At 43.9% G+C, this 27,652-nt stretch overlaps 3 protein-coding genes across 7 annotated transcripts; 2 read left to right on the top strand and 1 right to left on the bottom strand.

The window, feature by feature from the left end:
- The first annotated feature begins 265 nt into the window (after positions 1-265).
- APOF (apolipoprotein F) lies at positions 266-9,030 on the top strand. Its single transcript, XM_090275613.1, has 2 exons — positions 266-379; positions 8,029-9,030. Exons 1-2 carry the CDS (start codon positions 346-348, stop codon positions 8,967-8,969), a joined length of 975 nt encoding a protein of 324 aa, XP_090131739.1. The 5' UTR covers positions 266-345; the 3' UTR covers positions 8,970-9,030.
- Positions 9,031-9,694: 664 nt separating this feature from the next.
- STAT2 (signal transducer and activator of transcription 2) lies at positions 9,695-24,592 on the top strand. 5 transcript variants are annotated; one of them, XM_090273410.1, is made up of 24 exons: positions 9,700-9,837; positions 11,714-11,857; positions 12,023-12,176; positions 12,485-12,580; positions 12,754-12,843; positions 12,935-13,010; positions 13,424-13,509; positions 13,672-13,826; positions 17,676-17,834; positions 17,941-18,033; positions 18,247-18,306; positions 18,621-18,641; positions 18,867-18,960; positions 19,111-19,158; positions 19,239-19,322; positions 19,487-19,585; positions 19,687-19,822; positions 19,928-19,980; positions 20,107-20,201; positions 20,807-20,943; positions 21,121-21,303; positions 21,508-21,565; positions 22,544-22,848; positions 23,114-24,592. In XM_090273410.1, exons 2-24 carry the CDS (start codon positions 11,727-11,729, stop codon positions 23,254-23,256), a joined length of 2,556 nt encoding a protein of 851 aa, XP_090129536.1. In that variant the 5' UTR covers positions 9,700-9,837; positions 11,714-11,726; the 3' UTR covers positions 23,257-24,592. The 5 variants fall into 5 exon arrangements, with proteins under 5 accessions (XP_090129538.1, XP_090129536.1, XP_090129537.1 ...); XM_090273411.1 differs by having other exon boundaries at positions 9,700-9,854; XM_090273408.1 differs by having other exon boundaries at positions 9,701-9,837; positions 11,700-11,857.
- A 934-nt stretch (positions 24,593-25,526) lies between these two features.
- IL23A (interleukin 23 subunit alpha) lies at positions 25,527-27,372 on the bottom strand. The gene is made up of 4 exons (XM_090275612.1): positions 26,971-27,372; positions 26,655-26,762; positions 25,996-26,142; positions 25,527-25,906 (listed from the first exon to the last, which is right to left on the bottom strand). The coding sequence occupies exons 1-4, from the start codon at positions 27,139-27,141 to the stop codon at positions 25,745-25,747; spliced, it is 588 nt and encodes a 195-aa protein (XP_090131738.1). The 5' UTR covers positions 27,142-27,372; the 3' UTR covers positions 25,527-25,744.
- Between the last annotated feature and the right edge of the window lie 280 nt (positions 27,373-27,652).

Here is a 27,652-nt window from a genome sequence, read left to right as displayed (position 1 = left end):
GAAAAAGAACTAATTTGGGATCTCCTCCCCAGAAATCGTTGGCCAACCTGCCTTTCACCTCCTTGCTTCAGAAGATGCAGAGGAATTTTTCCTGATGGAAATTTAGGTCTAGAGAAATCCTTTGTGTGACAGTGGCATGGGTCAGGAAAAGCAGTATCATCCACAAGGGGGAAGGCATTCTGTCAGCATGGGGCAAAGGTCAGGAGGACGAAGCCTGAGCCTGGAAGAAGTGGGTAAATATTTGTGAATGTTATGTCATCACTGTTTCCAGAAGGATCAACATTTTTGCCTGAGGTGAAAGAGAAAGTAAAATCTAGAAAGCACCAAGGCAGAGGATGTGTTTGGATGATCTCGAACCTCTGGCTTCTTTCTGGATCGGGTAAGGATCATCTGAAGGCTGCAGGGGAAGGGGTGAAGCTATATCCAGGGTAACTGAGGTTTCCAAGGGCTAAGACGCTTCCTCGCCCTGACCAGTCTCGGTGTCTCTTCATCTTAAGCCCTTCCCTACTCTTCAGCCTGAGCATTGCTTCTTTGAAGCAGAGTTGTTTCTGCTCACCCACCAAGATCCAGGCTGTGGGGCTTTTTTACTGTATCTTCCTGTCCAAGAAATGCCCAGAAAGGGGCTCTGACTTCTCAGCTGTCTTTCACAGAAACAGGGCATCCTCTGAACATGCTCTCCAACCAGATCCCAAGACCTGCCAGGATCTCTTGCACACAGCCCCCTCCTTAGCCCCTCTGCTTGGGTGCCTATCCTACTTAGCTCTGGAGGAGACTCAACTACCCAACTGAGGCCCACATTTCTGCAGCTTCAGCTTGTTAGGGTGGGAGGAAATGATACCACTGAAAACCTCCTTCACGAGAGTACAAAGCAATGAGGAGGAAGGGATTGGCAATAATACTGAAGTCATTCTGAGGAATCTTGGGGAAACTGCTGGGGAGTTAGGTGGGTCCAGTGCTCCGTTACCCGACCTGAGACATGTAGGCATGAACATAGTTGGGTGCTCTATGAGATCAGACAGCTGATGGTTGATTGTGCTGAAAAGCTCCCTTCCACTGGGTAACAGTTCAAGACTGCCATCAGTGTCACTCAGAAGTGCATGTATGAGTCTTGGAAGCATTTGGAAGCGGTAGGCTAACAACTGAAAAAGCCCTGTAACTGAGACCCCTCGCAGTATTTTAGGAAGATAGTTTATGTCAAGTATTCCACAGCCATTCTGATATGCAGTATACTGGGCTTACTAGATTAATATTTTCAGACTTATTTAAAATAGGTGAGACCCCCTAGGCATATTTTTTCCCCTCAAATGTCCCTGATAGGACTGTGCATGGAGCTGGGCACAACAGGTAGTTAAAAGTGTTGGGGACAGCTTAGGACAGACATGTATTCTTCATCTGATCACAGTGCTAAAAGACATGACCAGAGTCATCCTTGACCACTTCTGTTATGTCTAGCCTCCATTTCTTCTCCAAATTTCTCTTTCAGTTGTCAAATACTATGGATTTATTGTGTACTAGACATGAGAGTATTTTAATCTTTTCCCATTTGTCTACTTCTTTTAAAAAATTATTGATTCTGGAGAGAGAAAGAAACATTGATTTGTTGTCCCTCTTATTTATGCATTCATTGGTTGCTTCTATGTGCCCTGACCAGATTTCGAAGCCACAACCTTGGCATATCAGGATGATGCTCTAACCAACTGAACTACTTAGCCAGGGCCGTAATTTATAACTTTTTACTACTGAGTTAATATATCACTTTATGACTATGTGACTTTAATTTTTAATCCATGCACCTGATCATGGATATCTGGGTAGTTTCCAATTTGGGGCTATTATGGATATATATGCTATGAACATTTTTGTTTTTTATGTGGACATGTGTTATTTCTCTTGGGTAAATATTTAAGAGGAAAAATTGCTAGACTATGGTGGGTATATATTTAACGTTATAAGAAACTACCAGTTTTCCAATGTAATTGTACCAATGTATGAAAGCTCTAGTTGATTCTCACCAACCTTTTTTTTGAAGATTTTATTTATTTAATTTTAGAGGGGGGGGAGGGAGAGTTAAAGAGAGGGTGACAAACATCGATGTGTGAGATCAATCGGTTGCCTCTTGCATGCCTCCAACTGGGGACCTAGCCCTCGACCCAGGCACGTGCCCTGACTGGAAATCAAACAGTGACCTTTCGGTTCACAGGCTGTTGCTCAATTCACTGAGCCACACCAGCCAGGGCTTTAGTTGTAATTTTGTTATGGTTATGTGAGGAGGCAAGCTGTGTTTACCTATGCCACCATCTTGACTGGAAGACCCCCCCAAGTTTGTACCTTTTGTCCACCTCCTTCACCCATTTCCCTCACTGCTCAACCCTATGCCTGTCAATTTCCAATCTCTTCTCTGTATCTATGAGTTCAGCTTTTAAAAAATTCCACATATAAGTGAGATCATATGGTATTTATCTTTCTCTATCTGACTTATTTTAATTAGCATAATGCCCTCAGGGTCCATACATGTACATGTAATTGTAAAGATTTTGTTCTTTTTATGGCTGAATAATATTCCATTGAATATATATATATATATATATATATCACATTTTCTGTATCCATTCATTGATGGACACAGGTTGCTTCCATGTCTTGGCTATTGTCAATAATGGTACAGTGAATGTGGGATGCATACATCTTTTTTTCTAGATATATAAAAATCAAATTGTTTAGTTTTTTGCTATTGAATTGTATGAGTTCTTTGTATATTTTGGACATGAACCCCTTATCACATATATGATTTGCAAATTTTCTCCCATTTGGTAGGTTGCCTTTACACTTTGTTGACGGTTTCCTTTGCTGTGCATTTACTTTCATTTCTGAGGTTAGTCATTTGAGTCATTCTCTCTCTCTCTTTTTTAATAGTCATTGTAGCTAAAGACCTGTCAATTTTCTTGATCTTTTTGAAGAACCAATTTTGGATTCACTTATTTTATTTCTTGATTTTCTCTTCTTTTTTAAAATTGATTTATTTGAGAGAGAGGAAGGGAGAGGGGGAGAGAAAAAGAGAGAAACATCGTTTTGTTGTTCCACTTATTTATGCATTCATTGGCTGTTTCTTATATGGGCCCTGACTGGGGATCAAACCCACAACCATCGTATAACTGGATGATGCTCTAACCAAATGAGCTAGCTGGCCAGGGCTCTATTGCTTTTTTATTGTTTACTTTATTTATCTCTGCTCCAGTCTTTATTATTTCCTTCCTTATTCTAGCTTTGGCTTTAGTTCGTTCTTTAATCTTTGATCTCTTTTGGTAATGTTTTGTAGTTCATAGTGTACAAGTTTTATTCTTCTCTTCAGTTTATTCCTAAGTATTTCATTCTTTTTGATGCTGTTGTACACTTTTTTCTGAATTTAATTTTCAAGTTATTGAAAATGCATAGAGCCCTGGCTGGTGTTGCTCAGTGGATTGAGCGCTGGCCTGCGAACCAAAAGGTTGCTGGTTTGATTCCCAGGTAGAGCACATGCCTGGGTTGCAGGCCAGGTCCCTGGTTGGGAGCATGCAAGAGACAACTGATGTTTCTCTCCCTCTTTTTCTCCCTCCCTCTTTCCCTCTTTCTAAAAAAAAAAAAAAAAAAAAAAAAATCCTTAAGGAAAGAAAGAACATGTATAGAAATATAATTGACTTTGTATATTGATCTTATATTCCACAACCTTGCTGAACTCATATACTCTCATAATATTTTTGTGGAACCTTTCTGAGTTTTTAATATACAAGATCATGCTATCTGCAAATTGAGATAGCTTCTTTCTAATCTGGATGCTTTTTATTTTATTTTCTTGCTTAATTACTCTTGCTAGACTCCCAAGGACAATGATGAATAGAAGGGCAAGTGTGAGGATGCTTATCTTGTTTTGTTTCTTCTTTTAGGAATTGTATGTGTTTTTTAAACAGCATGTTAATTGAAATTGCTTTTCTAAATTAACTTTTCAATGTTTTCTGCTAAAATACAGAAATTATTTTTATACATTAATATTTTATTTTAAAACACTTCTTCCTAAATTCACTTAGTTACTTTTTTTTTATGACAGTTTCTTTTTTCTTTTACATTTTATTTTATTTTAGATTTCAGAGAGAAAGAAAGGGAGAGAAAGAGAGAGAAGGAAACATGGATGTGAGAGAAACATTGATCATTTGCCTCCTGTATGCTCCCCGACCTGGGACCATACCTTTAACCTAGGCATGTGCCCTGACCTTTCAGTTTACGGGACCATGTTCCAATCAACTGAGCCACACCAGCCAGGACTCCTGCTTGTTTCTTCTTCTCATGTTTTTCACCACCTTTGACATGTGTTTTTTATTCAAAACCAGCTGTCCACAGTGATTTGACCTTTATGGAATAAACAAAGTTAAGTTTATGCTTCAGGCTTCTTTTCTTCCATGATGGAAGGCATCTGCAGGCATCTTCTCAACTGCTGGCTTCTTGGTAGCTGCAGCCGTTTTTCCCACCAAAGGCTTCTTCTGGCATTTTTTTTTAAACTTAGGATTTTCTCCATAAATAATCTTTTTCTAAATATTGTTCCATTTCTTCCTTTCTAGTTTTATGCCATTACATTTTTACTCTTTCCTTATTACACTTGATAGGACTTTCAATACAGTGCTCAAAAAGTGGTAAAAGTGGATATTCTTGCTTTTTGATAGATCTTAGGAGAAAAGGGTTAAACATTTTACCCTTTGCAATGTTGCTGCACAGAAACTGTATCATCATAAGGATTTTCCAAGTATTTAGGGTCTAGTAACTTTAGGTAGTATTTGGACTCATTCGTGTCTAGTTTTTGCTTCTTCCAATTTTGGTAGTATGCATTTACTGGCTTATGCCTAGTCTCTCTTCTGTCTTTGCCCTTAGCTGTCAGGGGCCACTGCTGAAAACTGAGAGAAATGAAAGAAATAAAAGAAAGGACTCTGGGCCCCTCCCTCTGTCCTGTTCTCTTTGACTGTGTTAGGGGTTAGTGACAACACCAAGGAAACTTTTGTCATAATGCTACGTAGGAATTTGTACCATTTTAGAAAACATCAGATACTCCTTCCCCTAATATTTGGACTAGAGTTACCCCTAAACTTTAGATGAAGCCCAATTCCTGGAATTTGAGTTAGATTTGGGAAGTGTTTCTATACATCTGATATACATGTTTGTGTGTGTGTGTATGTGTGTGTGTGTTTTACATTAGAATTAGAAAAGTGAGAAATAAAAGTTGTGCAATTTGGTTTGACTTACCAGTCTATTGTTTCCCTGGATCTCTCTCTGTTCAATGTATGCTTTTAATAAGAACTGTGTTGGGGGTTCCTTTACCAAGATTATCAGAGTTTCTGCCTTATTCCTTCTTCCCTTCAGGAGACACAGAGGAACTTTTCCCCATATCATGGATTGGTCTGGGGCAGCAATTTTCAATGTTTTACATCTCATGACACACACATAAACTAATTACTAAAATTCTGTGGCATGCCAGAAGATATAGTTTTTGCTATCTGATATAAAACACAGGTATAATTTTGATTCAGTCATACCCGACAGTTATTGTTGTGTTGGCTGTTGTCACTTTTTTATTTGAGAATCTAAGTGAGAAGAGGTCAGTGTCCTTGACTAAATAGTCAGGTATTGCATGTTTTAAAAATTCTTGCAGCGCACTGGTTGAAAATTGCTGGTCTAGGGTAAAACCTTAGGACAACAGGCATATGAGGCAGGACTAGCAGGGCCCCAAAAGGGAAAGGTCTTTTTGTCAGCATGGAGCAAAGGTGAGGAGGACAACATCTGGCCTGGGAAGAGATGCATAAATATTTGCAAATGTTATATCCTTCACTATTTTGGAAGCCAGCAGCATTCTATCGTCCTTGTGATTCTGGTTGGGGTAAGGGAACCAGTAGGATATTTTTAAAAAGTCAGAACAGCCCTGTGGCTCAGTTGGTTGGGCAGTCATACTGCAAAACAAAAGGTCACAGGTTCTATTCCTGGTCAGGGCTGATGCCTGGGTTGCAGGTTTGGTCCCTGTCGGGGCGTGTACGAGAGGCAACCTTTTCTCATATCAGTTTCTCTCCCTATCTCTCTCCCTCCCTTCCCTTATTCTAAAAATAAATAAAACCTTTTTTTTTTTAATCAAAATAGTCATTCAGATCATGAAAAGCCCAAACCAAAGGAAATGTTTGGACTGTCTTATTGCTCTGTCTTGCTTCTTCCTCAAAATGGTGAAGAGTGGGAACGAGGCATGTCCAGGGTAATTGATGTTTCCAAGGGCTAAGACACTTCTCTCTCTGACAAGTCTTGGTGCCTCTGGGTCCCAAGCCTTTCCTTTCCCATTTCCCACCCTGAACATTATTTCTTTCAAGCAGGGCTGTTTCTGCTGACCCACCACGATCCAGTCTGTATTGTCCCTAGTGGTTGCCTTTCCAAGAAATGCCCAGAAAGGGGACCTGACCTCCCAGCTCTCTTTCACAGAAACTGGATTCTTCTGAACATGCTCTCCAACCAAATCCCTCTCCCAGATCCCAAGATCTGCCAGGATCTCTTGCACATAGCCCCCTCCTTAGCCTCTCTGCCTGGGTACCTATCCTACTTAGCTCTGGAGGTGGCCCTGGAGGAAGCTGGCTGCCCATCTGAGGCACATATTTCTGCAGCTTCAGCTTGTTAGGGTGGGAGGAAATGATACCACTGTAACCCTCATTCATGAGAGTAAAAAGCAATGAGGAGGAAAGAATTGGCAACAATAAGGTCACTCTGAGAGATTTGGGGCGATCCCCTGGGAGCTTGGATAAAACTAACGTGGGGATACTCACCCTGAGGAATGTATTGATGGTGATGAATACACCCACTGGGGTGACCGGTCTTGCTGTTAGTTCAGATAGTAATTGAGTTTGCTGAGAAGCCATCTCCCATGTTGCTGGTGACACAAATCAAAGCTATTGCTGTCATCCCCTAGAATGGCAAATATGAGCCTTGGGAACATGTTGAAGAATTAGGCAAAAAGCTGAAGAAACCTCCAAGTTAAGATCCTCTCAGTGTCTGTGGATGATGACAATATAATTTATCATATGTTCCACAGTTATTCTTTATGGAGAAATTGATTCCAGAATTTGTCCAGGTTTACTTTAGATATTCAATGCCACTTAGCTGATGAGTCTCCTTTCCTAGGTCTATGTTCAAGGATTGGATATGGTGAGTAGTTAGAAATTTTGAAGAGCAATCAGGAGAGAAGTATGTTCTTTATCCCAGTGCTAAAACACATATGTGATTAGTATGAGACTTCCCCCTCTCCACTTAGTAACTCTCAGTCCCTATTCCCTTTTCCCTTTTCTTTCTGTAATCATATACTGGGCATGTAATATGTTTTAAGTATGAGTGGTAATTTACCTTTTCTCATTCATGTAGCAAAACCCCAAGTAGATGCTGTGGTAGCTTGCTAATATAATTTTTAAGTTGGGAAGGGAAACTTTAAAAAGAGGAAATAGTAGATATACATCTAATCTTTTCTGATTCTGGGTCTCCTGGCTCCTGTCATGTGGGGAACATGGCAGGGACCTGTAGGAGATGCCAAAGAACAAGGTCTTAGGTATTGAGGTCAAGTGTGTGACAAGGGGACAAGATTTGAGCAGCCAGTACAAATGGACAAATAGTTGTAGAGATTACATCTTTTACTGATCATAGGGGAAAGCAAATATCTCCTTTTTTCATGGGACAGAGAAGTGGGCAGCACAGAATCAAGCAGCTACCAAACTTATCACAGCAGTCTCACTTCTCAATGACTGGACTGTCTGGTAACTTGGGACCCCTATAAATGGGTAGAAATAAAGCAGAGGAAGTCCCTGGTAACCTGAAGATGGAGAAGGCCAAGTGTGAACAACTGAGTTGCATTTCCTGTTTCTTAGGGCTTTACCTAAAAAGAACAGAAGCTTAAAGTTGTTGGATGGGGTGTGCCTTGAGTCCTGGGCTCTTTCAGACCACTTCCCTTAGGGAAGCTGTGTATTTCTGGTTTTTTCCCCACTCCAGCGTACTCTAGTCCAGACATGAGTGGCCTCAGACTCATCATGATACCACTGGAGCTGCTTCTTTGCTACCTCCTGCTGCACCCTATGGATGCCACTTCATACGGAAACCAGACAAATATCCTGATGCATCTTCCCTCATCCTTGGAATCCTTGCCACCCTCCTTAGGCCCCTTGCTCTGCCAGACCCTGCTCCCAAAGTCCCTGCCTGGCTTTACCCATATGACCCTTGTACCCAAGTTCCTGGTAGGCCTGTCACTGATGATCGCCCTGAAGGAAGCTGGCTGCCATGCTGATGTACGGGCCCTGCAGCTTCACCTCTACCACCAGGGGGGTATGAATGCTACACAGATTCTTACCCAATATCTTCAAGGGCTGGAGAAAAGCAGGAGCACAGAGAGGGGAGTGTCAGTGGATACCCTGGCTTCTGCTCTGCAGCTGTTGACCAGGAAGCAGCTAGGCCCAGAGAGGGCCCCACGCTCCATCACTGTTGAGGACTGCGAGTATAAACAGGAGGAGGATGTGCACAGTATAATCCAGTTTTTGCCAAAAGTGGGAACCTTCTATAACCTGGGCACAGCTTTGTATTATGCTACTCAGAACTGCTTGGACAAGGCCAAGGAACGAGGCCAAGATGGGGTCATAGATCTGGGTTATGACCTTCTAATGACCATGACTGGAGTGTCGGGGGGGCCCATGGGAATAGTGATAAGCGCTGCGCTTAAACCTGCAGTGAAGGCTGGGGTTCAGCAGTTGATCGAGTATTACCATGAGAAAGAGGCAAACACCCCTCTTCCAGAGACCAACAAAGAGGGCTTGGGCAGCCCCTCAAATGTGAGTTACATGGCAGAAACAACTACCACGGCCCCTTTGGTGTCAGAAGTAGTAAATTCAGTTCCGTACTGGGGGTGGCCCTTTTTCAAGAACTATGTCTCAGATCCCTAGAAATGGGAGTTCAGAAATATAAAAAGTAGTAAACACAATAAACAAATGTAATAATCTGCAAGCTGTGTTCAGAATTCAAATCTATGATTTTTTATTGGGAGGAAGGCAGTGCTGTAAAATGTAGAATTTTTAAAGTTTGGGGTTTGCTGTCAGAGGGTTTGGTTTTGAATCCAGGCTCCACTTGTTTGAGCCTCAGTGGTCATTGACTAGTAAATTCCTTTTCCACGCTCAGTTTTTTTAATTTCTAAAGTGGGGATAATGACTTTCACCTCAATGGAAATTAAATACGATACAATGAACGTAAAGTGCATAGCACGGTACCAGTAGTAAATAGTTATTTTTTTTATTATTACTTCAGCCCTACCCACTTCCCGTCTCAAAGTGTTGAAATTCCGGTCCCATCTCTTCTTATGGAGCCTTAAGCGCTTCAAGGTCCAAGACAGTCTCCGTTCCGTACGGGCTGAGCGACTTCTGGGAAATCAGCAGTTTCACTTCTGGGCGATTACATTAATTGGGCTCCTCCCTCCGCAGCTGTGGGGTGGTGCTTACTTGAGGTTTCCCACCAATCGCTGGAGCTGTGGGTGCGGTTTCCGCTCCGCTTGTCCCGCCCCGTTTAGTGGGAGGAGCTGTGGCGGTACCAATGAACTCACAGCCTGGGGAAAGGCTTGGCCAATGTAGGGGTGCGGAGCTGGGAATGGGGAGCTGGGGGGTTCAGCTACCCACGCAAACCTGCTGCGAGCGGGTTGGGTCCCAGAGGCGGGACGAAAATTGAGGGCGGGGCGGGAGCCGCTAGTGCCGGAGCTCCCTCTGGAAAACCGAAACCCTGACCGGAGCCACTGGAGGGAGAGGGGACTGAGACCCTAACCAGGTACGGATCCTAAGCAGGTGCGCAGGGATTAGGTGTGGAGACGCGACTTCCTCCTGGGAAGTGCGGCAGGCCCCGGGGGCTGTGTCCTGAAGGGGTCAGCCTCAGTCCCCAGGTTGAAATAGGAGCTGTCGCCTGCCGCATCCTGATCGCCGCCTTCTTGTACGGCCTTGCTCCCCAAACATAATGCCCCCCGCTCCCAAAATTCCCCTGCAGACTCCCAAAAGTTGGCATTGTTGCATTGGTTTAGTGTATTAGCCAACGCTTTAAAAAAAATTTTATTTTTAGAGTGAGGGGAAGGGAGAAAGAGAGAAATATCGATGTGTGGTTGCCTCTCGCGCCCCCCGTCCCCAACTGGGGACCTGGCCCAGAACCCAGGATGTGCCCTTACGGGGAATAGAACTGGTGACCCTTTTGGTTCGCAGGCGGGTGCTCAATCCACTGAACACCAGCTTGGGCTAGCCAACGCTTTTAACCTTCTGGTCTGTTATATTTTTGATCCTCATCACCGACCCCCCCGACCCCCCAAAAAGTTCAATGTCTAAGGGTAGATATGATTTATCATCCTTATTATGTTAAAAATTATAAGATACAGAAAGGTGAAACTATTTGCCTAAGATCACATACAAAATGAAATTCATTTCAGAATAGCTTCTTGAACATTTGAAAATTTTTTGAAAAAAAACAGTTTTGTTTGTTTTCATATTTAAACCTCTGGGTTTACTTGCTGCCTTGACCCTTTGTTTTTGTGTTTTTTCCCTTTTGTTTCTTATTCTGCTTTACTGTTTTAATACCAGCCAATTAGTTCCTTAAGAACTGGGGCCTCTTCATTTGTCTTTTAAAATGCAATACAGGTGTACATAGTTTAAAAAGTCAAGCACTACTAAAAGGGTTAAAATGAAAAATAAGAGCCTCTGCCCAATCCTTTCCTTCCCCTGTTCCTAATCCCTAGAGGTAGAAAGGCAGCTCATAATTATTCATTATGGTGGAAAAATATTTTTCCCAGCCCAAACATTTTTCTTTGATTTGTAATAAAATCATGTGACATTTTTAGACCACTGATGTGCATGTATGTTCTTTTCTGTTAGGCTCAGGCTGCAACAAGAATAAGTTTTAATTTCCTAAACAGACAAATGGTAGTAGACAGAGCAAGCTAGATAGAAAGATTCTCTTCTCAGTCTACTTGATGACAGGCAAAGACCAGTTTTGAGTGAAATTTCTGGATCTCTGAAAAAGTTGATAATCCACATGAAGAATCAGAGATCAACAGAAGTCATAAAGAGTGACACAATCTTAGGGATACCCCTTACACAGCATTTAAACATTTGGAATGTAGCCTTCCTACATGGCAAGCAGTTTATGGAATGTACCTTATCTCCAAGGAGGTTTCAGCCCCTGAAAAAGCTCTGTGGCCAGCAGGGATCATGCTGAAATAAATACTTATGACTCACAATACCTCTAAGAACTCCAGCATAAACAAATACAAACATATAAATTTAAAATAAACTTATTGGGGAAGGTAGATAAAATAAAAATGGTAGAAATGTCATTAATGTTTGTTGAAGACAAAGGATGGGTTACATGGATGATCCTTCTACTATTCATTCTGCTTTGGTGTGTGTTTGAAAATTACCATTAAAACAAAAAGGCCCACATGTTGGAGCTCTTAAATAGTACTCCCTGGAAGGATATGTACCAAATTAATAATATTGGTTTCTGGAGAGGAGGGGAAGGGATGAAGATTGGAAATGGGGTCAGTCTTAACACCCCCCTTTTTTCTTAACTGTATTATTAAAAAATTTAATTTGTAACAATAAAGTATCATGAGACTGTGGATGATTTAGCCCAGCAAAATTTACAACTAGGAACCTGAATTCAGACTCAGATCCCAGATGGCGCAGTGGGAGATGCTGCAGAATCTCGACAGCCCATTTCAGGATCAGCTACACCAGCTCTACACAAACAGCCTCCTGCCGGTGGACATTCGACAGTACTTGGCTGTCTGGATTGAAGACCAAAACTGGTGAGGTCCTCAGGAAGTTGAGGGGTGGAGAATGAGGAAAATAGTTTCTTTCTTCTGAGCGCCCAGGATCCTTGAGACACCAAGGAAAAGAGAGGGTCGGAAGGCCTCAAGACAATGGCAGTCCTGCTGAAATACTTACTAATCTTTGTCATTCCTGGTCCCCAGGGAGGAAGCTGCACTGGGCAATGATGATTCCCAGGCTAACATGCTATTCCTCCACTTCTTGGACCAACTAAACTATGAGTGTGCCCGCTGCAGCCAGGACCCTGAGTGCTTATTGCTACAGCATAACTTGCGAAAATTTTGTCGGGACATTCAGGTACTTGGAGGAGCTGGGAATAACAAAGTAGGAACGGGAGCTGTAGAGAAGTAGGGTTTGGGGTATGGAACGGGACCTGGCGATGCAAAGGGACAGGGGCCGGCCGATCTGGGGAAAGGGGAACAGAACCTGAACTTAAGGGTTCACTGGCAGAGAGAAGGCCAGTGTTGAGAAGAGGCTAGGGTTTGGGGACCAATGGTGAGAAGGGGAAGGGCTAGGGACCCTGAAGGAGGGGAAAGCACTGCTTCACTGGTGGGAAGGTTCATTGAAGGCAGTTGAGTTCGATCAGTACTCTTTGCCTCCTGCAGGCTTTTCCTCGGGGTCCTAACCAATTGGCTGGGATGATCTTTAATCTCCTTCTGGAAGAAAAAAGAATTCTGATGCAGGCTCAGAGGGCTCAAGTGGTAAGAACAATTTGCTGGTGATATTGAAAACTCCTGGAGTAGAGAGGGACCATGGAAAGGACTCAGAAAATTTGTGTCAGAATAAGATTCCCTAATAGCCTGTTGTATAATTTCAGGCCTGGATTTTAGGGATGAAAGGTCAGAGTTGAATGTACTCAGACCCTCTTTTTCAGGAGCAAGAAGAGCCAGCCCTCCAAGCACCTGTAGAGAGCCAGCAGCATGAGATTGAATCCCGGATCCTGGAATTAAGGGCTATGAAGGAGGTTGGTAAACGTGGCAAGAGTAAGGGAGGGCAGGACTCAGCCCGCCTCCTCCCACAGAAGCAGCCTTATCTGGGTCTTATCCCTGCTACAGAAGCTGGTGAAGTCCATCAGTCAACTGAAAGACCAGCAAGATGTCTTCTGCTTCCGATATAATATCCAGGCCAAAGGTAGGAAGCACTTTGAAGGATGGAAAGGCCAAGGGTGGAAGAGAGCAGAAGGGAAAAGCCCCAGTAAACAATCACCTTTGGCTACACCCCACTGGCCACAGTCCCACTGCCATGCGAAGCTAGAAGTGCCAAGGTGTGCTGTGGAGGTCGGGCTGGAGGTATGGCTGAGGGACAGCTAGTGAATGTTGGAGGAGATGCATAGGAAAATGCTTTAGCAGATAGAGTGGGCTTCTGTTTCAAGCAGGACCATTGAGAATTCACCTGAGGGCCCAGAGGTGCTTGTGCTTTGCTTTGGTTCCCTTCTTCCTTCAGAATTCCCCCTTCCTGACTCTTGACTAAGGTCCAGGTTAGGAAGGTGAGGGGAAGGAGTCCTAGGTCTGAGTACTGTCTCACTTCCTGCTCCTGCCATCCAGTGAAGACACATTCTTTGGACCCCCATCATACCAGACAGCAGCAGCTTCTGCAGGAAACTCTTAATGAACTGGACAAAAGGAGAAAGGTGGGTGGCAAAGGACAGAGGGAGTGGGCAGCAGGGAACTGGGGAAAATGAAGGACCTGGGAGCCTTGGCCTCTTAGCCTTGGCTTCTTTGTCCCCTTATCCCCAGCTAATGGTGGAGGGTGATGGTGAGAGGTGCTCAGTACTCACTTTTGTCTTTCTTAGGAGGTGCTGGATGCCTCCAGAGCACTGCTAGGCCGTTTAACTACCCTAATTGAGCTATTGCTGCCTGAGTTGGAGGAGTGGAAAGCCCAGCAACAGAAAGCCTGCATTGGAGCCCCCATGGATGGAGGGTTAGAACTTCTCCAGCTAGAGAAGTGGTAAGAGGCGATCTCCCTGCCTTCAAACTCATCCAACCCTAGTCCTAACCACTGCCCTGTGCTTGTTAAGTTGTAATGCCCTATATATGGCAAGAGGTATTGCTCTCCTGAATTTCTGCTCCCCAGAATGATCCCAGCTTCCTTATCTGACTACAACTGCACTCTGATCTTCCTTCTCACTACCCAGGAAGCCTAGAGCCCTTACCCCTTCCTTATTTTTTTAAATTTGTTAATTTTTTGAGAGAGAGAGAACATCAATTTGTTGCTCCACTTATTTATGCATTCATTGGTTCCTTCTTGTATGTGCCCTGACTGCATATTGAATCTGCACGATAATCTAACCAACTTGAGCTACCTGGCCAGGGCCAGAGTCTTTTCTGTTTAATCACCTGAAAAACATATCTTCTACTTTTTTGTGTGCAATGAATATAATGCAAAAAAATTTACTTATTACTTTACTACCCAGATGTATCTACTGTAACATTATTAAACAAAAATTGAATCATACTGTTCATATTGTTTTGAGACATGTGGGCTTGTTTTGTTTTGTTTTTTTTTAACATAGCAGTATATTATAATATTTACCCATGTTACTTTCTTTTTTTTTTTTTTTTTTTAATTTTTTTATTTTGGTTTTTCAATTACAGTTGTCCCCTTTTCCCCCAATTTCTCTCCCCCACCCAACCCATCCCCTCTCCCACAATCATATCCCTCCCCATTGTCCATGTCCATGAGTCTTTCATACAGGCTCTTTAATTAAACCCTTCCCTTACTTATCCCCCTCCATGTTACTTTCAATGTCTGCATTATAGTTTCTTATATGTAGGTAGCATAGTTTAATGAATGAACTCTTATTTTTGGACATTAAGATTGTTTTTAATTTATTGCTATTTTTCCAGTAAACTTTTTATTTTATATTAATTTTATTGTGATGTAAGAAAAAAAGGAATGTGTCCTTCAATATACTTGAAAAATACCTACTGTTTTAAATATTTTCTCATGAGGAAATTCATTATAATTTAAACTATTAAAAATATACAGGTAAATTAAAAACAGGTATATAGGGCTTCAAATACATGATCAATATTTAAATTATTTAAATAACCTCATAGCTACATTTTTATTTATATTCCTAATTATTTCTGTAATGTAAGTTGCCAGAAGTGGTATTTCTGGGTTCAAGTATGTACCTTTCCTCATTGGTGATAATGGTGGTGTTGTATTGATTTTTTTGTTTTGTTGTTTTGTGTTTTATTTTGTTTTGTTTGAGAGTACATTTATTAAAGCTGGGGACAGTGAAACTAGAAAAGGCCTAGGACAGAAAAAGCAACAGGAGAGAACTGCTTTGGCTCTCTAGAAACCTTATGGGAAAAAAGTGAGCAAAGGCAGGGCTGCTGTCAGCTTACTGGAGAGTCAGAGAAAACAGGGCCTTGGAGACAGGTTCAGGGGGTTAGCACCAGACAAAGTGCCACTGCCCATGGCTCCCCTGATTGCAAGTCTCATGGGGTCCCTTAGAACTTAGGAGATGCGCGCCTATGGGAGAAGACTGGTAAGACAAGGGTGCAAGCATGCCCGCAGGAGGGAGGGCATGCCTTGCTTTCTTTCATTGTTTTTAATAAAAAAGCTTTATTGCTTTTTCTGATTATAAATATAATGTATACCAATTGAAAAAATGACAGACAACATAAAAGAGAAAAGAAAGTAAAAATCAACAGACAACAAGTGCTGGTGAGGATGTGGAGAAAAGGGAACCCTAGTGCACTGTTGGTGGGAGTGCAGACTGGTGCGGCCACTGTGGAAACAGTATGGAATTACCTCAGAAGACTAAAAATGGAACTGCCTTTTGATCCAGTGATTCCATTGCTAGGATTATACTGTAAGAATCCTGAAACACCTATTCAAAAGAACCTATTCACCTCTATGTTCATAGCAGCATTATTACGATAGCTAAGTCCTAGAAACAGCCTAAGTGCCCATCTGTAGATGAGTGGATCAAAAAGCTGTGGTACATTTACACAACGGAATACTATGCAGCAGAGAGAAAGAAGGAACTCCTACCTTTTGCAACAGCATGGATGGAACTGGAGACTATTATGCTAAGTGAAATAAGCCAGGTGGCAAAAGACAAATACCATATGATCTCACCTAATACAGGAACCTAATGAACAAAACAAACAAAATGAGCAATGGAACCAGAGGCATGGAAACAAGGAACAGACTGACAGTGACCAGAGGGGAGGGGAGAAAGGGGACAGGGGAGAAGGGAGGAAAAAAAGGGGAAGGATCTAGTCAAGGAACTAGTGTAAATGACCCATGGACATGGACAACAGGGTGGGGATTGACTGTGGGAGAGGTGGGGGAGGGCAGGGCAGGGGAGAGCAATGGGGGAAAATTGGGACAACTGTAATAGAACAACAATAAGAAAAATTGAAAAAACTAAAGAAAGTAAAAATCATCCATGTATAATCTGATCACAAAGAGGTAGGTACCCTCTGTTAATGCTTTTACATACTTTTTTCTGATTATTCATATGCCTGTGCACAAAAATAACATCTATTCTAAACAGAAATCAAATTGTATCATATATAACCCTGACTGATGTGGTGCAGTTGGTTGGGGCCGACTACAAAGTGAAAGGTTACTAGTTCAATTCCTGGTGGGGGCATGTGCCTCGGTTGCAGATTTGGTCCACCATTGGGGCACATGCAAGAGGCAGCCAGTCGATTTTTATTTCTCATGTCAATGTTTCTCTCCCTCTCTTTCTCACTCCCTTCCTATGTCTCCAAAAGTAAATATATAAAATCTTTTTAAAAATCATACCATATCTATACCATACTGTAACTTTAAAATTTAATATTTTTGGATATCTCTCCATGTTCAATATTTGAGCCTATGTAATTTTTAATGTTGCATAGTAGTTCATGATGTGAATATGCCATAATTTATATACCTAATACCAATTGTTTCTAATTCTTCTATTACAAACAACAAAACTATGAACTTCCTGGTACATTTGTCTTTGTCTATGTGTCTGAATATTTTCTTAGGATGTATCTCAGAAATGAAATACTATAAAATGTATGCACATTTTTTGAGGCTTTTAAAAAATAGTTTCAAACTGCTATCCCAATTTGTTTGCTTATATGTAGTGTATGATTGTTTTCCTGTCATATTGCCTATTACTACTTTTTTTTAATAGAGACAAATTATAGAAGTCAAAAGTACGAACTGTGCAGCCAGACTGCCTGAGATTACATACAACTTTATTCCTTATTAGTTTTATGACCTTGAACAAGTTGCTTAACTTTTGTGTGCCTCAATTTTATCATCTGTAAAATGGGGGAAATATTAGTACCGACTTCATAGGGTTTTTGTAAGGATTAAATGCATTAACATGTGTAAAGTACTTAGAAGAAATAGTACATATCAAGCATCATATGAAAGTTAGTTTTATTATGTTAATCTTTTACCAGTTTAATATGAAAGTCGCTTTGATTTTTATTCCTTGGATTATGAATCATGCTCTTCTTTTGTCCCAATCAGTTTCTAAATCTCCATATAGTTAAAGGGGAGCCCTTAGAGCAGTGGTTCTCAACCTTCCTAATGCCGCGGCACTTTAATACAGTTCCTCATGTTGTGGTGACCCCCAACCATAACTAAAGCATAGTGATTAATCACAAAAACAATATGTAATTATATATGTGTTTTCCGATTGTCTTAGGCGACCCCTGTGAAAGGTCGTTCGACCCCCAAAGCGGTCGCGACCCACAGGTTGAGAACAGCTGTCTTAGAGTCTGTTTGGGGGCTCCAGGAAACTCATGGATTCTCTCCTTGGATTCTGTCACTCAGGTTCACAGATGGAGCAAAGCTATTGTTTCATCTGCGGCAGCTGCTGAAGGAGTTGAAGGGATTGAGTTGCTTGGTTACCTATGAGAATGACCCTCTGACCAAAGGAGTGGACCTGCAGAAGGCCCAGGCTACAGAATTGCTACAGCGTCTGCTCCACAGGTTTAGAGGCCAGGGAGGGATTTCTAGGGAGGGCAGAGGGAAGGAAAAAGGGGAGCCATTCTTACAGATGCTGAGCTATATATTTTCTCCACGTCTCTCTTCCCAGAGCCTTTGTGGTAGAAACTCAGCCCTGTATGCCTCAAACTCTCCACCGACCCCTCATCCTGAGGACTGGAAGCAAGTTCACTGTCCGAACAAGGTTGTTGTTTCAGAATTTGTTTCCGATTCCCTTTTCCTGACCTCGCACTGTTCACTTTCTGGCTTTACAGAGCTTTCCCCTCTTGGCTGTTTCTTCTCTTTTTCCCCCTCAATCAGCCCACCTCTTTTAATCTTTTCCCTTATCTTTTTCAAACATCTGGTCTATACAGGGAATTGAGGTTGACCACTTCTCTCATTCACCTCTTTTCCCCAGGCTGCTGGTAAGACTCCAGGAAGGCAATGAGTCACTCACTGCAGAAGTCTGTATTGACGGGTAAGTTGGAGCAGGTGAAGGGTAGGACCAAGGAGTGGCCAGGATGTGGGCTGCTAGGGTAGAGGGGACACCTACCTCATAGAAATAATAACTCATCCCTTTTGTTGAGCACTTAGTATGTGACATGCAGCTTGTCAAATACTCATTTAATTGTCTAGGAACCCCATGAATTAGATATTCTCAATGCTCCATTCAAATAAGAAAACAAATTCAGAGAGACGATGTCTCTTGTGGAAGTCCATATAGCTTGTGGACTTCTACACTGTTTTGCTTCCCAATGATTGATTGATATATATTTTTTAATTTCTTCCCAGGAATCCTCCTCAATCACAAGGGTAGGTACCTAACAAAAATGCTGCAAATGTGTATGCACTGCATGACCTGCACAACCATATGTGGCAGCTGTGATGGGGCACAAACAAGGAGGGTGTTGATTGGGTAGCATATAAGCAGAGAAAGATGGAGAGGTCTGAAATGAAGTGGAACTTTGGTTATTTTCCTGCTGAATTTTAGAATAACTCTGTTCCTGTCTCTCATATCTTTTCTTCCTCCTGGAATAGCTTTCGGAAGTTCAACATTGTGCCCTCAAACCAGAAAACTTTGACCCCCAAGAAAGGGCAGAGTGAGGGCTTAATTTGGGACTTCGGCTACCTGGTAAGAAGGACTGGTAGCTATAGTTTCTAGTCCAGTGGAACAGGCTGGGGCAAGTTCCCAGGACTTGGGAAGTCTTAAGGGCAAAACAGGGGTCCCAGGGATGCTGGGGTTCTTCCTCCGGCATTCTTTCTCCTTCCCCTCAATTCACAGACTCTGTTGGAGCAACGTTCAGGTGGCTCAGGAAAGGGCAGCAATAAGGTGAGGCCTGGACAGAGGATTGGGGGGTAGAAGGAACGTGCCAAAGGGCCCTCTGATCACTGTGTCTTTGGCTGTCCCAGGGTCTGCTGGGTGTGACAGAGGAACTGCACATTTTCAGCTTCACAGTCAAATACACCTACCAAGATCTGAAGCAGGAACTGAAAGTGAGTAAAAATGGAGGGCAGGGAGAGATGAAACAGATTTGGGAGACAGCATAAGGAAGGATTACACAGAAATCCCTCAGGGTGAAATATTACCCCTTGTCCCTACCAAATGTCTGCAGCTAAAATCATCACAGCCTCCTCTGTGATCCCTGTCTCCTCCCTAGACAGACACCCTCCCTGTGGTGATTATTTCTAACATGAATCAACTCTCAGTTGCCTGGGCCTCAGTTCTCTGGTTCAATCTGCTCAGCTCAAACCCCCAGGTAGGAAGTGGGGCCAACAGGTAAGGGTGGTTGGGAGGGGTGTGGCAGGTTGGTGTGAGGGTGCTGCTCTGAGCCATCCTGTCTACCTCCCACGCCCATAGAATCAGCAGTTCTTCTCCAGCCCCCCCAAGGCCCCCTGGAACTTGCTGGGCCCTGCTCTCAGCTGGCAGTTCTCATCCTACGTTGGCCGAGGCCTCGACCAGGACCAGCTGAGCATGTTGAAGGACAAGCTGTTCGGTACAAACCTCCTTTTCTCTCAGCCCCAGCCCTCTGTCCTTCCTGTCCCAACAGCCCTGGCCTTGTCTCCTTTCATCATCTGGACTGTCTGTCTGTCTGCCACAGGACGGAACTCTGGGAAGGAGGGGGCGCTCTTGTCCTGGGCTGACTTCATTAAGGTAATGCCCTGCATCCTGGGCAGCTAGATCCTAGTCTCCAGTCCAGACTCCTGCCCCTCCCCATCACTCCTTCCCCACATCAAGGGCAACTCCTTATCTCTTCCTGCCTTTCCATTCCTCCTTTAGCGAGAGAGCCCCCCTGGAAAGCTACCATTCTGGACATGGCTAGACAAAATTCTGGACCTAGTACATGACCACCTGAAGGACCTCTGGAATGATGGGTAAGACTTTGATCAGCCTCCCTTTCCCCAAGCCCAGTTGCCTTTCTGGGCTTGAGAGTGGACTATGTGCACCCTCAGGTGGCAAATAGGGAGCGAGAGTGAAAACTGGTTCATGGTCACACTCCCTCACATTTGCAATAATAGTCAGAGCCAGTATTGTCAAGCACCTGTTGTGTTCCAGATCCTGCTGGGTACTTTCATGAATTCTCTCAAGTAATCCTTAAAACCATGCTGAGTGGTGGGTGTTGCCACCCTTGTTTCAAGTGAGGAAACTAAGGCCCAGAGAAATTAAAGAACTTATCCAAGGGGCCAAGTTGGAATTTAAACCGAGGCCTGCCTGACCCCAAACCTTTGCTCTTTCCACCACACAGCCTGCCCATTTGTACAGCACTTGGCCTTTTATAAGGTGCTTTTGATCTAGATGGCCTCACTGAATCCTCACACCTCTTCCAACCCTGGGATATGGATATTGTCAGTGAAACGAGTGACTTGGCCACAGTGGAACAGCTTATAAGGGGCAGAGTCAGCGCCAAAACCTGGCACTCTCTCCCTATCCAAGAAATCAGGGAGGCAGGCAGGCCTCTCAGCTGCTTTCTCTGCTCCAGGCGCATCATGGGCTTTGTGAGCCGGAGACAGGAGCGCAAGTTGCTGAAGAAGACCATCTCTGGTACCTTTCTGCTGCGCTTCAGTGAAACATCGGAAGGGGGCATTACCTGCTCCTGGGTGGAACACCAGGATGATGGTCAGCTGCTCTGCCTTGCTCTTCCCACAACTTCTCCCTTCTGCCCTTCTGCCCTTCCCTGGCTCCCCTGACTCTGTCCTGAATCCCTCAGCAGGTCTGGGGTTGGGCAGGCATGGTGGGCAGCTCCCAGGCCTAGCTCCTCCCTCCAGCCTGCGTGTTCCTGTTTCTACTTTCTAGATAAGGTGGTCATCTACTCTGTGAAGCCCTTCACCAAGGAGGTGCTGCATTCACTCCCGCTGACCAAAATCATCCAGCACTACCAGCTGCTCACTGAGGAGAACATACCCGAGAACCCACTATGCTTCCTCTACCCCAACATCCCCCGGGATAAGGCTTTTGGGAGCTACTATGAGGACAAAGGTGAGTCATTGACATACTTCACTGGTAGATTGCCAGTCTCCAAAGTTCCAACTCCATTCTTACAAACGTGGGAAAACCAATAACCAGAGAAGTTAAGGGATTTGCTCATGGGACACTGCTAGTTAATAAGGAGCTATGACTGTCACACCAACAGTCTGTGTCCAGTCCACTGACTTCCCCACCTCTTGTGTATGTCCCCCACAGTTAATCTCCAGGAACGAAAAAAATACCTGAAACATAAGCTCATTGTGGTCTCTAACAGGTGAGATGTGAACTCCTCAGCCGTCCCCCAACCCTTTTTGGCTGACATAGCGTACTGAACCTGCCCAGGTCCAGTCTCTCTGGCCTTCTTTCCTATGACCTCATGCTCTCCAGTCCTCTAGTTTTTTTCCTGCTCTTCTAGTCTGTCTCTCCTCTGTTCTCCTGCTGCCATCCTTAGGTTGTCTCCACAGGGTTCCCCCATAATAATGGTCATAATCACTGATGTTAATGGACATCTGCTTGATGCCAAACATGGTACTGAATATTTTTGGAACATTTTTAAAAACTTAATCCTTATGAGAATTCATGTGAGTAGGAACATTTAATGAATTTATTATGTACCAGGCATATCTTCATAATGGTCCTGTGAGGCAGACACTGTTATTACTGTTTTCAGCTAAGGAAACTGAGGTTTAGCATAGTGAAGTGATATGCTTAAGGTGCATATCTACTAAATGACCCAAATCTGTCAGATTCCAAAGCCCTGCTTTTAACCATCCTCTTGCCTCTCAAGTATTATTAGGTTTTGTTCCCAGTTTAACAGATGATACATCCGAGGCTCAAAGAAGTTAGTTAACTTGCATGATAAGATTAAAATTGAGACAAAGTCTGCACTTATTTTTTATTTTTCTTTAAAATTTTTACTTAATGATTTTAGAGAGAAGGAGAAGGGGAGGGGTAAGAGAGAGAGAGAGAGAGAGAGAGAGAGAGAAGCATCGATTTGTTGTTCCACTTATTTATGCATTCATTGATTGACTCTTTATGTTCCCAGACTGGGGATCGAACCTGCAACCTTGGCTTATCAGGACAATGCTCTAACCAACTGAGCTACCTGGGCAGGGCAGAGCAAATCTTGTGCTCTTAAGTCCTCTGCTTTATTACCTTTTTAGACTAGAGAGGTAGCCTCTGCTTGCTCTACCATTCCCCACTTCACCTAAACAACTGAGCCCTCCTCCTTTTTCTGTATTGGGATAACCAGACAGGCAGATGAGCCGCAACAACTGCTGGAGCCTAATCTGGAGCCAGAAGTGGAGTCATTAGAGCTGGCACCAGGGCCAGAGCCAGAACTGGGCCTGGGCTTAGAGCCACTGCTACAGGCAGGGCTGGATCTGGGGCCACCACTGGAGCCCACACTAGGTGCAATACCGCAGAGTGTACCAGAGCCAAACCTGGGACCAGAACTGATGCTGGAGCCTATTCTAGAGCCTATTTCACAGCTGGTATCAGAGCCAGAGCCGGAGCTGCCCCATGATCTGAGACACCTGAACACTGAAGAAATGGAAAGTAAGTGATGGGATAGGCCGGGGAAACGGCGTACCTTCCCTTTCCCAATTCCCCTCCCTCACCCATTACAGAAAAGGCCCAGATCTAAGCTCCTCATTGGAGAGGAGGCTCATTTCCATGTAATTCCTTTCATTAGTAAATGTACACACCAACTCCTGGCCCACCTAAGTACTCCTTCAGGTCCTTCCAGCCCTCACTTTCCTTACTGGGTTGGGGAATTCCTTGCCTAAGATCAGGGCCTGACTTCTTTCTCTGGACTATGCAGTCTTCAGAAACAGTATGAAGATTGAAGAAATCATGCCAAATGGAGACCCACTATTAGCTGGCCAGAACACCGCAGATGAGACGTACATCTTCCATGCCAGCCATTTCTACACAGATGGGCCCTTGATTCCTTCTGAATACTAGGAACTATGTTTCCTCTGTTCTTTCCATGTGTTTCACCCCTGCTAACCCCCACATCATGATGTTGTTTTCTAAGGATGGGAAATCAGGCATGTGCCCCTTCTAAGCTGGGTTAACCCTGTGATTTGGAGTGAAAAGTATAAGCATAATGTGGGCCATATGTTGGTCATTGCTCTAACTAGGATCCTGGGGTCTGTGCTGGGACATGTAGTGATTTTAGGAGCAGGCCAGGACAGTTAGGTATGTGGAGAGTTCAAGGAAGTTGCTGCTTTCCAGTATGGAAGGATTTCAGCATTTTAATAGCTAGTAAGACCAATCTGGTGCCCACCAGCATTGGCCATTAGTGGGGAACTGACACATGATAGGACTCCATTTTTCCCTTCATGTCTAGCATAACCTTTCCCTTTCTTCCCCTCACTCTGGACTCAAGTCCTAAATTTCCTCTTTTCCTACAAGGACTGAGAGCCTCAGCCACCATGTGAAGCTCCCATCTGGGGAAGGGAGTAAGAGGTAGACCTCCTCTTCTTACAAGTCTCCTCCCCTGCCTCTCAAGCTGGCCACACCCATTGCTCCCTCGAAAAATAATCCTGCCAGCCTAATGTGCCTGTGAAGCTTTGCACTATAACTTATTCTGCCCGGTCTCCACTTTCCCAATGCTTATGAGGCAAATCGCTCCTGGAGGCCAGGGATGGTATGGTCGATGGGAATTTAGGAATTGCTTTTTATAGTATGGATAGAATTTGGTATTTTTACAGAGATAGAGAAGCCCTGAGTCTTAGATATTTCTCTATTAAGATATCATCCCTTTCTTTTGTACAATATATTGTTTACCCAAAAAGACGGTTTCTATTCCTTGGGCATGGACCTGGGCAAAGATCAAGTTCCTGGAACTTAGAAACTTGAAGGTTTATCATGGAGCTCTGGACAATGTCACACCTTAGCCATTCCCAGGGAACCCCAGGACAACTGCTATTGCTTTAAGGTGTGGTTCTAGTAAAACTTGAGATGTAAATGAAACTGAGGCCCTGTACATGTGGCTGTTTCCTGCCTGGTATGTTATAGCAGCCATTTTCAACCTTTTCATCTTATGGTATACATAAACTAATTACTAAAATTCTGTGGCACAACAAAAAACATTTTTTTCTGATCTGACAGAAAAATAGGAATAATTTTGATTCATTCACACCAGATGGCCATTGTTGTGTTGACTGTTGTTTTTTGTTTGTTTATTTTTTAATTCTTGTGGCACATCGGTTGAAAATCTGTGTGAGAGAAACAGTACTCTTCAGAAAGGCCCATCTGAGCAGAAGTGGCTAATAAACTTTGTGCTGATCTAGAAGTGTTTCCTCTTTTAACTTCTTACTTCTCTGCTCACAAAGACTAATGTTCTTGAAGACACCAACAGGTCATGTAGGATCAAGGTCAGCAAATCATAGCCTGTCTTCCACTCACCCCAGTATACCCCTTTTGTTATGTTTCTTCTTCTTACCTCCCTGTTTAGAGCAGCCTTTCCTGACCCATAGAGTCCTCTGGTTGGGGGTAGGGGCAGTCGGGGGTGGGGGGCGGCTATAAGCTATAAAAGGGAGTGGTGGTGAGCAGTTAAACTAGCCAGTTGTTCCTCGGCTGGTTGGTGCCACAGCCAAATTTTAAACCTGGGTCTGTCTGATTCCAAAGCCCATGTATCCTTTTGATATTGTGAAGATGGAAAAAAAGGAAAGGATATAATCACTAGCCTTTTCCCATACACTTTCTTTCTAAGGTAGTTTAGTTCCCTTTGGGTAATCACAGTCCCTTCTGAAGGGCCCACAGAGATCCATTGACACAGAATCTCATTAGTTCGGGGGATTTACCGTTATCTTCCTAGAATGCCCTTCCTGCTCAAACAATTCTGACTTTGATCTGCAGTGATGGGGATTTTGACTTTGGCCAAATATACTCTTGGCCAAGAAAGCAGGGAAGGAGGCACTAGATAGGGAAACAAGAGAGGTGCCTTATTTCCTAATCTCAACCCCTTGCGATCTCTTTCATTTTGCTTAGCCATATAGGGATTATGACAAAAGGACCTCAGTTGTGCTATACTCCAGGGGTTCAAAAGGAAATAATACCCTCTCCACCATAGTTCTGCAGAGTAGAAGGATGCATATTGTAGTCCCTTGTCCCTATTTTTTCATTTGTTTTTTTCCCACCCAACCTAGAAAGGAGACTCATCCACATAAATAAGTTTATTGAAAAAAAGTACATAATTCAGTATAAATATAATAAATAATCCTCCCCCTTAAATAGCTACCAACAGGATAAATAATCCCAAATTTTTCCTTCCCATCTAATAAATACTCAACAAGTCCTAGGTCAGCATCATAAGTTGGCCAGTATTGGTAATTTTTCAACACATGGAAGTCCCATTAGAATTAATGGACTGATTGACTTGTTGGCTCACATCTTAGCATTGCTGAGCCATTAAGATCTGGATGCCATCCTTAAGCTGTTGACTTTAGGGGCTCAGGGTTGCAGCTCCATGGGCAAAGACCCGGGCAACTACAGCCAGAAAGGCTTGGAGGCTGCCAAGGATCTTGGGACGGAGAAGGAGGCGCTGCCATGGCTGGCTGGGACTGGGACTTGGAGTCTGCTCAGTCTCCCAGTGGTGCCTCTCAAGCTGAAAGGAAGAATACAATTAGAGAGGACTCTAGATCCTTCACCTCCACCCCCAGTCTGTTGGAAATTCCAAGCTACCCTAGTTCATACCTGCAAAAGTTTCCTGAGACCCAGTAGGGAGGCATGAAGCTGGCTCACAGGGCCATCAGGGAGTAGAGAAGGCTCCCCTGTGAAAATGTCTGAACCCAGCAGCTTCTCGTAAAAAAACAGGCCTTGATGGATCCTTTCCAAGCAAGACTAGGGAGAAAAAGTGGTGAAAGAAAACTAATACTCTTCCTACTCCATTCACCAAAGACCCACCCAGTTCTTTTGTCTTTTCCTGGACACAGTTATGGTCTGAATGTTTGTGTTCCCACAAATATTCACACTGAGATCCTAACCCCCAATGTGATGATATTAGGAGGTTGGGGCCTTTGGGAGGCGATTTGGTTATGAGGGTGAAGCCCTCATGAATGGGATTAGAGTTTATAAAAGAGACCCGTGGAGCTCACTAGCCCCTTCTGAGGATAGAACTTGGAAGAGGGCCCTCACCCAACCATGCTGGTACCCTGATCTTGGGCATGAACCTAGAGAAATTTATTTTTCACAGCCTCCAGAACTGTGAGAAATTTCTGTTTCTAAACTACCCAGTCTATGGTATGCTGTTATAGCAGTCTCAATGGACAAGGTCAGATAGAACTTTTACTAATTCACCATGGTGTCCAGTTACATCCTCACTGCTTCCTGGTGGCCCAGCCTCATCTTAGTACCTGGCTGTTGTCCCTGAGTCCTTGGGGATCACAGCTGTCCTCACACTGGATACGGGGCACATCATTTGTAGTCTCGTCATCTTTTTCTCCCGATTCTCTTGGTAGATCCTAGAATGGAGCAAAAGCATAAAATAAGTACTTTCAAACTCTACGTGGACTCTGAGATCCATGACTCTCCTAGGGGCCCCACTCCCCTGTCCTCTCACTCCCTGATGACCTTTAACCCTCCAGCTTCCACCCAAGGCCACGGAGTCTTCCACTGCATCCTTGGAGAGCTCTGAGAGGCTTCTGTTTAGTCCCAGAGGTTGCCACTCACCACATGTCCCATTGGTAGATGTGCACTCCAGGCCAGTGTGCAGAGCTTCTGTGAGAGCTGCTGGCACCGATCCCAAGCAGGGCTGCTGCCTTTAGGCACAGCCCGGCCCTGAGCAGTCCAGGGTGGCAGCACCAGCAGCACCAGCAGCATCACAGCTCTGCTCCCCAGCATCTTGGTGCCTGCTTCTCAAATCCAGCCGGCTCTGCCTTGCACCAGTCCCTGTGGAATCTCTGTCCACTTCCCCTTGCTCAGAGCCTGATTCTTTCCGTTGTGTGCGTCTCTGCTTTGGTTTCCTCTGTCCACTGAGGTTCTGAGCTGCTTCCCTTAATTTTCTCCGCTTGTCTCTGAGTCCCTTTTTAAGGTCCCTGCATTGTAACACCCGCCCTTTATACTAGCAGGTGACTCACAGCAGGTGGGATTTCCCTTCCTGCATCATCCTCCTCCACAGGGAGCCCAGGTATGCAGCCTCAGCTCCAGGGGAAATGACTCCTGTGGTTGCTGTGGCTGGAGGTCTGGGATGAGCCGTATGTGTAATGCTCTCCAGGAATTGAAATGGCTGTCGCAGGGGTGGGGTGGGAGTAACAAATATTTAAATGACCCTAGTTTCAAGTTCCTTCCTGTTCAACCTTTTCTTCATCTTTTTGCCTCTCAAAGCTACCCACTCCCCACCCCCATCTAATTT

This window comes from Furipterus horrens, unplaced genomic scaffold (assembly GCF_987537825.1).
Source record: "Furipterus horrens unplaced genomic scaffold, mFurHor1.1.pri manual_scaffold_4, whole genome shotgun sequence".
NCBI lineage: Eukaryota > Metazoa > Chordata > Mammalia > Chiroptera > Furipteridae > Furipterus > Furipterus horrens.
Note: the sequence above shows the minus strand (reverse complement) of the source record. Positions and strands in the feature narration are given on the sequence as shown.

Excerpts from the sequence above, each read along its gene's own strand:
- IL23A (XM_090275612.1), bottom strand. The coding sequence starts at position 27,141 with ATGCTGGGGAGCAGAGCTGTGATGCTGCTGGTGCTGCTGGTGCTGCCA. Across the intron at positions 26,143-26,654 it reads GACTCAGGGACAACAGCCAG|TCTTGCTTGGAAAGGATCCA; the intron begins GTACTAAGATGA and ends TTTTCTCCCTAG. Across the intron at positions 25,907-25,995 it reads GTCTCAGGAAACTTTTGCAG|CTTGAGAGGCACCACTGGGA; the intron begins GTATGAACTAGG and ends TCTTCCTTTCAG.
- STAT2 (XM_090273410.1), top strand. The coding sequence starts at position 11,727 with ATGGCGCAGTGGGAGATGCTGCAGAATCTCGACAGCCCATTTCAGGAT. Across the intron at positions 19,586-19,686 it reads TGCTCAGCTCAAACCCCCAG|AATCAGCAGTTCTTCTCCAG; the intron begins GTAGGAAGTGGG and ends CCACGCCCATAG. Across the intron at positions 21,304-21,507 it reads GAGCTACTATGAGGACAAAG|TTAATCTCCAGGAACGAAAA; the intron begins GTGAGTCATTGA and ends TGTCCCCCACAG.
- APOF (XM_090275613.1), top strand. The coding sequence starts at position 346 with ATGATCTCGAACCTCTGGCTTCTTTCTGGATCGG. Across the intron at positions 380-8,028 it reads CTGGCTTCTTTCTGGATCGG|CGTACTCTAGTCCAGACATG; the intron begins GTAAGGATCATC and ends TCCCCACTCCAG.